At 62.7% G+C, this 13,122-nt stretch overlaps 1 protein-coding gene across 1 annotated transcript; it reads right to left on the reverse strand.

Moving 5' to 3' along the window:
• Positions 1-277: 277 nt before the first annotated feature.
• SMPD1 (sphingomyelin phosphodiesterase 1) lies at positions 278-7,644 on the reverse strand. The gene is made up of 6 exons (XM_087936858.1): positions 7,290-7,644; positions 4,715-5,475; positions 2,726-2,897; positions 2,506-2,582; positions 1,290-1,435; positions 278-1,195 (listed from the first exon to the last, which is right to left on the reverse strand). Exons 1-6 carry the CDS (start codon positions 7,479-7,481, stop codon positions 792-794), a joined length of 1,752 nt encoding a protein of 583 aa, XP_087792984.1. The 5' UTR covers positions 7,482-7,644; the 3' UTR covers positions 278-791.
• Positions 7,645-13,122: the final 5,478 nt, after the last annotated feature.

Here is a 13,122-nt window from a genome sequence, read left to right on the forward strand (position 1 = left end):
CTGATGGGTACGGGGCACCCCCCCTCCCAGGGTTTGGCACAGGAGAGGCAGAGCTTGGCTGCTATCAGGGCAGAAGGGGGGGTCAGGGTGAACCCCACTTTCTCCTCCCTCCTGCCAAGGGGAAGATGGGTTCCTGGGCGCTGCGCCCCCTGCCAGGTTGGGCTCGTCTCTCCCTGCCCTCTGGCCTTGGGGGCAGCCAGCTGGTCACGCATGGGAGAGAGCGCCAAGGGGACCCAGGCGAGCGGCTGAACCGGGCGAAAGAGGAACCTTCTGCCAGTGGAGGAGACACAGAGGCCATTTATTGTTGGGAGGGGGGAACAAAAGAGAAGGGGGGGTGCCCCTCCCCCGTGCTGGCAGAGGCTAGGCCCAAGAGCCTGCCGGCTTTTGCCTGGTGCCAGAGCAGCCCTGTGGAGGCGTCCTGGCAGCAGAGCCGCTCGGGCCTGGGCTCCTCCTTTGCGGATGGCACTCAAGCCTGCGGGCAGCAGTATGGGCAGTTCGTGCAGGCCTGCTTCCCATGCCCGCACAAGGGGCTGGAGCAGGGGTGGTGGAGGAGGAGCTGCCCAGCCATGGAGGGGAGCTGCCGAGGCAGCGGGGGCTCCCTACCCTCTCGTGAGAGTCCTGGGGCTGGGCCTTCTCCGCACCCTGGGGGCCAATTTGGAGGGCGGTGGGGCTTGCCGGGAACTTGGGCCCCACGGAGTGCCCGAGAGAAGGGACGCTGTGTTGTGCCCACCTGCACAGAGCCCGCTGGAGGGCAGGGCCACTGTGCCCCTGGGCCCTTGTCTTGGGCCTGGCTAGCAAAACCGCTGTTGCCGCCACCAGGCCTGGATTTCCGGGAAGGACAGCTGGAGGCTCTGGCAGAGTTTGGGATCAGCTGCCCGGCCGGTGCGGAGCGCGCAGATCGTGGCCTTCCGGCAGGTGTCCCCACAGGGCTCAGCGGGCGGGTGGCCCTTGAACCTCAGGTACCAGAAGTGCTGGAAGAGCCGCTCGTCGGCCTGGAGGCGGTCCAGGAGCCGGTTCCAGTCCTCCGGGAAGGCCACGGGCAGCCCGTAAGTCTCCTGGGCCCCGTAGAGGCGCTGCCACCGAGCCACGGCACCGGGCTGGTTCGCCTGCGTCAGGTTCAAGATGAATGTCTCGTGGTCAAGGACCATGTAGGAGGAGCTGGAGCGGATCCCGTCCACGTGGTAGACCCGGTACCCTGGAAGGCAGGCAGGCAGGCAGGCAGGGGTTACTGGCTCGGCTCAGGGGGGGCCCTGGCAGCAGACACCCTGGGAGGGAGGGCAGCACCTCACCTGGGTTGAGTTTGATGTAGGTGGTGACGCTGGGCGCCAGGAAGGCAATGCCCACTGGCCGGGTAATGGTCTCCTCGTCGTAAAAAATCTCAAACCCGTCCAGGTGGGTGTGGCCAAAGAACTGCCCGGCGACCGTGCCCTCAAACCTGCAGGGAGAGACAGGCCTAAGCAGGGGCTCCCCAGGCCTTTTGCCCCGGCTGGGCAGCTAAAACGGGCTGAGCAGGGATCCAGCCCGGGAGGGGGGGAAGAGGCACCCCCAGGACCCCCAGCTTGGCCGCCGAGACAGCCGGGACCACGAGGCTGGCAAGGAAGCAGCCCAACCTCGGCAGCACAGGCCCTGAAGGAGATGCCCCAAGGTCAGCAGGGACCCCCACACGGGAAACCCTTCCCCGCTTGAGGATGTCATGGGCTCGAGCCGAAGCCCTTCCTTAGCGTCCGTCTTCGGAGAGGTGGCGTGCCATGGTGCAAGACTGCCTCATCCAGGGTGGGATGCGAAAGGGGGCTGGACAGAGCTGGCCTGGCCCAACCTCGGAAGGCAGAGCAGACAGGAGAACCGCCAGAACTGGCCAAGGAGGCGGCGCAGCATAAGGCTCCTCCTGCCTTGAGCAGGGAGCTGGACTAGATGACCTTCCAGTCTTCAGGAAGTCCCCCGGGACCGGTCTGGGCCTGGGAAGCGCCCCCCTTGCAGGCCCTTCTGAGAGTTATTTAGGCTGCGGTTCAGCTCCCCCGCCCCCGGAAGAGGGTCTGCAGAAGGCCTGGAGCCGAGAGACCTCCGACCACGGCTGGCCCTCAGGAGCCCTTCCTTGGGCAAGGGAGCAGCTCGGCCTTTACCTGACCTGCGACCTGGGTGGTGGGAAAACATTTCCTCCTTGGCTTTGGGAAGGGAAGGCCCCTCACCCCCGACTGCTGCCCCCCTTCAGGAGTCACCCCGGAAACCACCTGGGGGATGCGATGGCTGCTCGGCCACCAACCCAGGGCAGCAGCAACTGGGCCCCACGGCTGAGCCTGCAGCAGAGTCAGTGATACTGGGAGTGGGGGTGGGGAGCCAGGCAGGCCTTCGGTTCCCCCGCCCCCCCGCAGAGCCTCCCCAGGGTGGGGGGGCCATCCTTGGAGGGAAGACCCACACCCAGGCTGGGGCGGGCAGGGGCACTGCCCTGCGGGAGCCTGTGCGCCAACCCTGGTACCAGCACTTGCCCAGGTGCCAGGCGCCTCGTACCTGTTGATGATGCGGTAGTAATTCCAGCCCCAGCTCCGCAGGCAGTGGGAGGGCGGGATGTGGCCGATGATGTGGACCTGCAGCGGAGGGGGGGGTCAGTGGGGGCAGCCGCCAGGGCCCCCTTGCCCGAGCTTCCCCGCTGGCCCCGCTTCCGAGGAGCCCCCCAGTGCTCTGGCAATGAGCTGGCCTGCCCCCCCCGTTCCTGCCTGCCCCAGCTGACCTTCTCTCCGCTCTCCTCCGCCCTCTGCAGGACGCCCACCAGCCACTGGAGCTGCCCGGCCGGGTCGGTGGCGTTGATCAGGAGCCAGAAGTTGCCCTCGGAGCAGAAGTTCATGTTGAGGGAAACCAGGCGGAGGCCCCGCCAGAGGGGGAGGGTGTAGAAGCCCCCCAGCCTGCCGGGGGGGAAAGGCAGGGGAGTCTCAGGGAGGAGACCCTCGGGCCCCCCCTCCCCTTCCCTCCCCTGGGGGAGCTCCCTTGGGGTGGGGGGTCTCCTCCGTCCCCTCGCCATCCGCCAGACCCCCAGCGACGGGGCCTCCTGGGCAGCCCTTTATGACGGGGGACGTCTCCAGCCCCCAGAATCCCTGAGCCAGCAGAGCAAAGCACTCTGGGACTCTGGGAGTGGCACCCCCAGTTCGTAAAGGTGCCACAGTCGCCCCGCCCTGTCTGTGCCCGGGGCAAAGGCAGCCCGACTGGTGCCATGGGGCTTCACCACCCGCCCACGCCGAAATCCTTGTTAAGCAAGCCGGGGAGGAGGCTGGGCTCCCCTCCCACCAGCCACTTCCACCCTGGGGGGGCAGGAGCGGCTTCCCTCTCCCGTGAACCCCTGGCAGAATTGAGGGGCTCTTTGGGGCTCCTCCTAGCCCCCTCCCCAAGCCGAGCCCCCTCCCCGAGGAGCTTGCCTGGTGGGGTCATGAAAAGCCTGCAAGGAGACATCCCAGCTCGGGGGGACAGGGGGGGCACCGGTGGGCACGGCTTCCCAAGGCGGCTGGGCAGGAACGCCTGGAGTGACGCCACCAGAATGGCCCCACAAGAGGCCAGGCCCCCCGCGGGGGAAATGGGCAGCCGGGGCCCTCGCTGCCTTGGGCAGTTTCGGGAGAGGACAGGGAGAGGGGGGGCTATCAGGAGGAGCCGGTCGTGGGCAGCACTGCCAGGCCAGGGGGGAGGGGAGGGAAGCATTGCACACACAACCGCCCCACACAACCGCCCCTGGATTCCAATCACGGCCTCCCAGGGGGCTCTAAAGCCGGTGGGGCCACTTTTAAGGCTTCAACCCCCCGCTGGGTCTTCAAGGGGCCGAGGCCGGGCAGCCTTGTGTCGGAGCCACAGCTGTGAGGCTCCACCTGGCAGCCCCAGTTCCCACGGCTGGTGAGGCCCCCAGGGGTTTTGCTGGGCACACAGGAAGGCAACTGCCAAGAACATCTGGCCCAGGAAGAACCAGGAGAGCAGGCTGCACCCGCCCAGTCGCCAGGAATGCGGCGGCGGCAAAACCTTCCGGCCGGGAAAACCAACCCAGTCCTATTATGGCTTCCGGGGCCACCCAGCTCAGCCAAGCGGCCTTTTTGTGGTGGGGGAGGGGCTTCCCATTCCAACACCCAGAATCCTGCCGTTTGGCTCCACCAGCTGGCGGCCGTCCTCCCTGCCGGCTCTGCTTAGGGGCAGCCGGGGGGCAGGACAGAAGGAAGAGAAATCAGCATCAGAGCTGCCCGGGGGGGCGGGGGGGGCACTGGAGTCCGGTGGGGGGGGCGGGAGCAGTGAATTTTATTGATGGTTATTGTTACTGGGTGTTGGGGACACCCAGGGCAGGTCCCTGCCAAGGCCACCTGGAGAATGGGGAGGGAGGACCTGGTCCAGGGCTGGGATTCCAATTATTTTACCATCTCTTTGGTGGCCATAGCGTAGCTTGGTGGGCATGGCAGGGAAGGATATACTGCAAAATCCCCCTTCCCTTCCCTCCACACCCCACTAACCTGCTTTCCAGCTCCATTCTCCTCTGCAGGGCAACCAAAGGAGACCCAGCCAATCAGCTACTGGTTCTCCAGGGTCCGAACTGGCTGAATCCCACCTCTGATCTGGTCCCCCGGAAAAGCAGGGGAGAGCCCAGCCAGGACTGTCTGCAGGGCTTCAGAGGCCAAAGCAGGCCAAGGCTGCAGGGGGGGGGCATCCCTCAGGGAGCCCCCCATCCCTCCCTCCCTCCCTCCCTCCCTCCTACCTCAGGGTCTGCAGGGCTTCGGGGGGCAGCCACTGCTGCCAGGCGTCGGCCATGGCATCGTACAGCCAGGCGGAGGACTGGTTCCCAGGCACGTAGGGCGGGGGGAAGGCATTGACGGGCACAGACTCGTGGTTGCCCACCGCCGGGTAGACGGGCAGCGGCCCCAGGTACTTCCGGATGAGGCTGGTGATGGTGGAGAGGGCGTGCAGCTGGTCCTGGCGGGTCTGCTGCCAGATGTTGTGAGCTGGGATGTCGCCCGCCCAGTAGGCAGCCTGGAAGGGCCCGGCAGACGCCAAGTGCTGCAGCAGGTTCTCCAGAGTGTGGAGGGGCAGGTCGCATTTGCTGTAGGAGCCCCAGTAGCCGGCCCCGGGGCCCTGCGGCTGGCCCCCCCGGCAGCAGAGGGGGTCCCTGCAGTCGGGGTCGCTGCCCGGGGTGTACTGCCAGTCCCAGTGCAGGTCCGTCAGGAAGAGCAGGCGGGCCGTGGGGGCGCCGGGTGGGGGGGGCACCGGAGGCCTCACGGGGGGCTTGGGGGTTTCAGGCAGGGTGACGTTCCAGCTGGAGTAGATGTCCCAGTGGCCGCAGCGGGCGCCCACCAGCAGGCCGCAGATCTCAGCCGGGCGCAGGACGGAGTGGACCCAGGCGGTGACCATGTCTTGCCCAAAGAGGCGGGTGGCCTCCTGGCACACGTCGGGGGGCGCCAGCTTCAGGGTCACGCAGACCTTGGCCGCCAGCTGCTGCAGGTGCTCCACGCTGGTCTCCAGCTGCAAAGCAGAGGGCTGGCATGAGCATCGGGAGCAGCCCTGGAATGTCCAGGCGGAAAAGGGGCTGGAAGAATCTCCCCGCCGGAGGCCTTAGCCAGGCCCCCGCTCGTCCCCTACCTCCCTGCCGGGGTCCAGGGGCACCGAGTCCCTTGGGGCAGGGCGATAGGCTCTGGTGTGGGGAGACCCCCCTGTCCACGGCAGCCACCGAGGAGTGCAGGAGCAGCCCCCTTGCGTGGGAAGAAAGGCCTCCGACAGGCCAGCTGGCTCTACCTTGCACCCGGCCACGTGCCCTGCCCCGCCTTTGAGGCCAGGAGTGAGGGGCCCTCCACGAGGCCTCAGCCGGAGCCTCTGGGCTGCCCAGGGCTCCCCCGTGGGCCCTCTCAGCAGGCCGTACGCGCCCCCCCTCTCTGCTCCCTCCCCATGTGGGGCTGTGAAAACATCAGGGTTGGCAATTATTTATTTATTTGCATCCCACCCGTATTATTTTTTCAAATAACTTAAGTGGCGAACATCTCCGCATACCTTCCCGCTCCTATTTCCCCCATAGCAACAACCCTGTGAGGTGGGTTGAGCCAAGAGACTGAAACCGACCCAAAATCACCCAGCCAGTTTTCAGGACTAAGTGGCCCCAGGCCACCTGAGTCTTGAACTCTTAGACCTCCCTTGGATTTCTCTCTCCCCTTCCCACCAAAGGAGCCCTCCCCGAGCAGAGCCTCTGCCAAGGGTCCCACTAGACCCCCAAAGCCAGAGCATTCGGCTTCTGGGATGCAAAGGGCGAAGGGGAGCGCCCCCCCCCTTGAGGCAAGGCCTGCCAGGGCCCCGTTCGGCCCTCCTGCTCTTTCCTACCCAGCCCTGTCTCTGGGCTCTCTCTCTCTCTCTCTCACACACACACACACACAGACAGACAGATGGCTGATGAGGAAACCTCTGAGCTGTGTAGACCCAGGAGCCTCCTGGCTCGGCCCCCCTTGCCCGCCTCCGGCTGTCTTCCGCAGAGCAGAGCTCGTGACCTGCTGGAGGCTGGGAATTAGGCCGTCAACAAAACGAGGGGTGCGGCCCCAAGGGCAGTCCCCTCCCCCGCAGCTGTCTCGCTGACTGCAGGGAAGAGGAGGAAAGTTGGGGTGGGGGGGGCTATAAGACCCCACAGGGGGAGATCCAGGCCCATGAAGGGCTCCCTTGGCACAGTGTGTGTGTGTGTGTGTGTGTGTGTGTGTGTGTGTGTGTGTGTGTGTGTGTGTGTGTGTGTGGCGCGCGCGAGGGACTCTCCTTAGGACGGAAAGGCCTCGTCGTTTGTCTCCTGACCCCTTCCAAAAGATTGGGGGCGGGGGGAGAAAGGCTGCGCTGGGACCGGCCAACCTTCTCTGGACATCCGGGGCAGCGGGGAGGGCGGCGGGGGTGTCGGTCCAAGGGCCGCAGGCTTTTCTTCAGGATCCGGACACTTATAACTCCGGGGCGGGGGGGGAGGTATCTCCCCAGCCTCTCGGAGGGCTCCCTCGCCCTCTGGGGGTCCCGGGGCTCCAGGGAAGGCGGCTCTAAGCTCCCGAAGGGGGGGCGGGCAAGGGCACCCAGCGGGCTCGGCCAATCTTCCTCGGCAAGGAGCTGCCCTCCTTCCGGAGAACTTCCGCAAACGCCCCCGGGACCTTCTCCAACCCATCCCGGGGGCCCCGCGGGCAGGAGAGCCGCTCCGGCTGCCGCTAGGAAGCCGCCCGGCCGCAAGCGGCGGGAAGGGCACAAGCCGCCGGCCCGCTGTGCCGAGCGGAAGCGCGGCGCCGGCCTCCCGGGGGCCGGAAGGGTGTCGGGCCCGGGCCGCCCACCTGCATGCCGGCGTCCAGCGCGCTGAAGAGGAGCCTGCAGGCGGGGCAGCTGAAGTTCGTCCAGCCGAAGCGCGCTCCGACCGCGGGCAGCAGCCGCTCCAAGGCCGGCCGGCTCTCCCGGGCCCCGGCTAGCCCCGCCGCCGCCAGCGCCAGCGCCCCGGCCAGCACCAGGCACCCCGCCGCCGCCCGCATCGCCCGGCCGTTGCTCAGCACGCAGAATGGGACGCGCTCCGCCCGGCCTCGCCTCGGCACTGCCGGCCGCCCGGCTGCCCGCCCGGGCCAGGAAGGCGCCTCGGCGGGCGGAGCGAGGCCGGAACCGGGCGGAGCGCCGTCAGCCCCCGCCCCGCAAGATGGCCTCCCCTTCCTCCTGGCCGCCCCGGGGGCCTCCCGCTCCTCCCCCGCCGCAGCGCAGACCCCGAGGGGGGAAAGCCGCGCGAGGCCGCCCGGCCCGGCCCCTCCTCTCCTGGCCCAGCGCTGCCCGGGCCTTGCGAGGGAAGGAGGCCGGCAGCCCCCCGGGCAGGAGGCCCAGTCCCCCACCCCGGTCCCCGCGGCCCTCCCTCTGCCCGGCAGCCCCGGTCTCCGTCGACGGGACTCCTGCACGGGGCCCAGCCTCGGAGAGGGTCCCCGCTCCGGGCCCCGGCCGCTCCCGGAGCTCGTCGCTCCCTTGCAGCGGCCTCGTTAGCGGGCTAGCCGAGCCGGCTGCTCAGGGGGGGAGGCGCCCTGCTTATCGCCTGCAGTGGCTTGGCCCGAAAGGGGTGGGGGTGGGGGTGGGGGTGTGTGCGCGCGCGCGTCTCCTCCTTGGAAGCCCCTCGCTCGGGCTGCTGCTGGCCTGGTACAACAATGGCTGCTGCTGGCCTTGCTTCTCCCCGAGGCTTTTTTTCACTTCCTCCTTCGAGAGGCCCCGCGCTCCGTCTCCGGGTGACGGTCCTGGAAGGGCCGATCGATGGAGGCGACTGGGCCGCTTCCGGGGAGCCCCCGCCGGTTGTGGCCTGGCCTTGGCCCAGGATGCCCGCAGCGCCCCAGCGGAGCGTCTGCCAGGCCTTGGGAGGTGAAGGCGCCTCTCCCTCTCCCTCTCCCTCTCCCCCTCTCGGGTCTCGTGGCGTCCGTGGATGCTCCCTGCTAGCCGGGGGGGTCCCTTTGCGTAGCTTGTGTGGGTTGTGCTGTGTGTGGCAAGTTGTGTGGCAGGGCGCCTTCTGATAAAAGTTTCTCTTTGCTTGCACCGTGTTGTGCAGGCAGTCTGTTTTTATATAAATTTTATTAAAACAATTAAAAACATGGAATATGGTGAGGTCGTTTTGATGTGATTTTGGGTCAATATCGTGTATGTGTGTGTGTGTGTATATTCATATAAACAGTGATTATATTCATATAAACAGTGATTCAACTATATACATATATACATTTGTTTGTTCATATAATACATTTCTGACTTCATTCATCATCTTTTCATCTCATCCCAATCATTTACCCCTTCAACCACTCCTTTCCCAACTTAAGACCTTCCTCTCTGCTCCCACCAATGATAGAATTTATCCCAAATTGCATAGGAGGCCGATTCATCTTCGTTTTTCATTTCTAGAGTTAACTTGTCCATTTCAGCGCATAGTAAGATTTTGTGCATTACTTCTTCACTTGGTATAACTCTCTCTTTCCAGTTCTGGGCAAATGTTATCCTTGCTGCAGTACTAATGTGTATAATCAAATAAAGCTCATCTTTCTTTTTGGGTGTTGTGGGTTGCTACTGCAGTGCGTTTGTGTTCATCAGAATAGCAGTTCGTGGGCAGTTGAGTTAATTGCTTTGGCGACAGAGCGCCTGGTTAGCGTGGGTGGCTCTCCAGGTCTTAATGTGTTCCCACTGCTGACGAGGCTATCAGGAAGGGTTGTGTGTTGTTGTTTCCTTCCTCCCTTGTGAATATTCTTCCTTTGAAGAGGCTCTGGATTGCTCCATGTCTCTCCTCCTTGGGTGGTTCTTTTCCATTAGGACAAAGGTGCTGTCTGTGCCCTGACCTACATAGCCGCAGTGCACACCTGTGCATTTCTGTTTTTGTGCCCGGGAGAGTCCTGGTTTGTAGGTGCTGAGGGTGGGTGTTTGTTGGCACCCGGGCCCATCAGTCTGAAAGGCGGGCAGCGAGGAGGCAGAGGCTGGTCAGGTCCGTGTTTCTGGGTGTTTCGATCTCAGGGTATTCCACTAGGTCAGGCGTGCCGTGTAGCCCTGTGGTCCTACGGAGGGGAAGAGGCCCAGCACATCAACTGCTTCTCTTGTTAGGCCTTTTCTGTCCTGGATGGGCCGAATATCCGCTCTTCTCTAGGAGGGGTCCAAGGCTGTGGCCAGTTCTCTGGCTGTGTTGGTGTCGCTGGTCCCCCCACACCCTTGGATGAAAACCTGGGCCAGCGTGGGAAGACAGTCCAGGGCGTTTCCTGCCTTGGTGAGGCTTCTCTCGGCCAGCACGTTCACTTTCTCTGCTGGGTTGGCCTCCACCGGGAGGAGGGATTCTTTGGCCTTTCGCAGGCCTTGTGTCCCCTTCCCCCTGTTGGCCCTGCTTTGGTTTGCTGGGAGGGTGGAGGTGGCTGGCTCCTTCCCCAGGCCCTTGGGGGCTCCCTGCCCGCTGCTTCGAGTGGCTTCCGCCCCCCGCCCCCCCCACCTCGGGTTTTCTGGGCTGCTGCCGAGGCTGCAAGGAATTCCAGTCAGGGAGCCTCTCGGTTGGCAGTCCGGACACCTTCCGCGTGGGTTCAGGTGCCTCTGTGCTTGGGGCCCTTTGAGCCGTTTGGCTTGGAGGTTTGTTTTTCTTTTGATGGGCTTGTCTTAGAGACAGCCTTGATGGTTCTTTGCCAGCATGTTTGTGTGCTCTGAGGCCGCCCTTCGTTCCAGCTGCTCCCTGGGGCTGTCTGTGCTGCGTGTGGGATTCGTTTCGCCTGAGCAGCCACAGTCCTTAGCCATGGACCATTTTGCAGCCGCTTCCTTGAGCTATTTTCCATCCAGCTGTGCAGTTCAGGGCAGGTTTGTGTCTGACCCTGATGGGCAGGCCAGGTTGCCGTAGGCCTTTGGGCAGAAAGGCTGGGGATCCCTTGGGGGAGCTTGGCCTACGGGAGGATCCCTTCCCCTGTTGGGGCTTCTGGGGCGTTGGACGCCCATGTGGGCTCCCACAGGGGAGAGAATCTAGGCAGCTGGCGATTGGACGGGGGGGTCCTTCGTGTCTCTGAGCCAGGAGGTTTCCTTGCAGGCATCATCTCCCACCAGTCTGAGGAATGTGGGGTTTGCTCCCCGCTTCTGTACTGTGGCTTTCCCTGCAGGGTTGGTGGGTTGTGGGTTTCTCCTGGGTGGTTCTTGGATTAGGCCCTTGTCTTTCTATCCTGTGCCCACCCAGTACGGAGCCCCCCCCCCCCCCCGTGAAGGAAGGCTTTCTCTCTCTCACCTGAGAAACCTGGCCCAGGGGACAGCTGCCTCCCAGGGAGCAGGGGAGAAAGGCGCTTCCTTTACTTTCCCCCTCAGCACTTTGCCTTCCTTGCGGTACGGACTGGACTCTTCTTGCCTGTTTCCTGCTGCCCCACCAAGAATTCTTTGTCCATCTCTAAGGAAAAGGTTGATAGTCGCGATTACCGGCCACAGAGACGGATTTTGTCCCCAGGAGGACAAGCTGTCTTCAACCTGGTCCCGTCTCTGCCGTGACTGAGTCCACTCATCTTTTTGAAAGATTTTTTAAAATCCTGCCTTTATTATTTTTATAAATATCTCAAAGCAGCGAATAAAATTAATACTCCTTCCTACAAGGTCCCTCCCAACTCGGATGCTCTGTGTTCCTCCTCCTCTTTTTCCCACCCTAAACTGCCCCGTGAGGTAGGTTGGGTTGGCAGTGTTTGGCCAAAGTCACCCAGCCGGCTTTGGAGTCTCTCGGGATCAACCGGATCTGAATGATTTACAGTGTTGTGCAAAAGCGTCAGGCGGTTGGGCAAAAATGCCATAAATCAAGAAATGCTTTCAGAAATAGAAGTGGCCGTAGTTTGTAAGAACCGATGACAGAAGGACCTCGTGTAGATCCCCAGAGGATGTTTGGAACCAGCTTGAGTGTCTTCGGAATCGGTGTGCAAGCGCGGGCGCACCCCATCCCGACTTGATTTGGAGTCCCCTTCTGTCTATTTACTTTCCATTTTGTCAACTGATACAATAATCCATTATCCCTTCTATTTCTAAAATAATTCTTAATTTACATCACTTTTGCACAACGGCCTCTAAATCTTTTGCACAATACTGTATGTCTGGCCTGGCCTTTCCCAGCATCCAAGCCTTCTCCAAGGAGCCGAGTCTTCACCTCAAGGGTCCAGAGGAGGTGAATCTGAGCCTGCTCCTTTGTGCCTGGAAGGAGAAGGAAAGGGAGGCGGGGGGTCGACCCCAGTTTTGGCCTGGAATGAGGCTTTCTTGCCTTGACAGCCAATCTCCCTTCGGCCCCTCAAGCCCCTGCACGGCAAGCTCTCGCCGGAGCTGCATTGCCTGGTTCCTTTCCTGCGCGAAAAAGGAGACGTTCTCCGCTGCTTCAGGCCGGCTGCTGTTCCTGTTGCCACTCCGTAGATTCAGTCTGAGTCCCATTTTCCCACGGTGTTCCTTTCGCATCCTTTGCAAGGGGCTTCCCCAACCTTTCTGGCCCAGTGGAGGCAGGGGAAGGGATGTTTTGCGCATGCTGCACGTGCCACTTCCCCAAGTGCAGCTGCGCAGGCGTGCAGGCGCTTGCCCAGGACCTCCACAGCCTGGTTCTGAATGGACTGCGGTCCAGCAGATGGCTGTGGACCAGGCCTTGGGGGCCCCTGCTTTGCAGTCATTGTCCACTCTGTGGCATTCGGGGCCACTTGAAGCTCCCGGGTGGTCTTCCAGGACAACCCTCCCGTGGAGCGCATTGCAGGGTTCAAACCATGAGGGGACCAAGGCTTGAGTGGCTGAACCTCTCCCCCACCCCAATAAATTCAGCACACAGATGGAATGAAAAGGGAGCGACTGAACTGCCCTCTCTTGCTCCTGGGCCCCCTTCCGCCCACAGAGTGACTTCTTGACCCATTAGGAGGTTTTGCACGTGGATCGTGAGATGCTCCGGGATTCCTGTTTCCCTGAGCACTTTCTCTCCGCAGCTGGGCACGATTTAGGCAACTGAAGGCCTCTCTGTAATCCTGGAGCCCCTACGCAACACCCAGGCCGGGCGGCTGCCACTCGCAGCTTAGGGCTCCACTTCCTCCTCCCCACTTTTCCTAACATCCGGCTTGGTGTTTCAAAAGCTGCACTCATCCTACTGTAGACATCACCCAATGTCTGATGCTGACCTTATTAGCAACCCCCTCTTGCTGCTTCTGGAAATCCCAAAGTCATCCCAAGTAGAGCAACTGGATCTGGGCTGCATAAAAAGAACCGGAGGACCAACAGACGGAGAGCCTTGAGTTTTCAGTTGCTGCCCTTTCATGGTTCGCCAGATCTGACCATCCAAGGTTGCTTTCAAAATACCGATTCTTGCCAAGGACGTGTCTCCTGAGACAGTATTGATGTGTTTGTTTTTTGCCTAACCTGTTGCAATCCAAAGTGCTCTCAGTTCCAGGAACCTGACAGCTGAGCCTCTGCCCGGATCCAGGTGCCCTGCTTGCTCCTGGTTCCATTTTACACACACACACACACACACACACACACACACACACACACGTTGCTCTGCAGTCCCCCACCCTGGAGACTGTGGCAAGAGCCTCCCACCCTCTGCATTCTCAGCCACAGCCCTGCAAACAGCAGCCCCCGCTGGCTTCACAGGACAGGCCCAGCCTGCGCCGAAGCCGCTTCCTGGTGCTGCTCTGAGTGATTATTTGA

Source organism: Pseudonaja textilis, chromosome 7 (assembly GCF_049901715.1).
Source record: "Pseudonaja textilis isolate UNSWEBS1 chromosome 7, rPseTex1.2, whole genome shotgun sequence".
Lineage (NCBI taxonomy): Eukaryota > Metazoa > Chordata > Lepidosauria > Squamata > Elapidae > Pseudonaja > Pseudonaja textilis.

Bases quoted from the DNA above. Each gene is read 5' to 3' on its own strand.
- SMPD1 (XM_087936858.1), bottom strand. From the start codon at position 7,481: ATGCGGGCGGCGGCGGGGTGCCTGGTGCTGGCCGGGGCGCTGGCGCTG. The intron at 5,476-7,289 runs GTGGGCGGCCCG...TCTGCTTTGCAG, and splicing joins CGCTGGACGCCGGCATGCAG to CTGGAGACCAGCGTGGAGCA. The intron at 2,898-4,714 runs GTAGGAGGGAGG...CCCCCCCGGCAG, and splicing joins GAAGCCCTGCAGACCCTGAG to GCTGGGGGGCTTCTACACCC.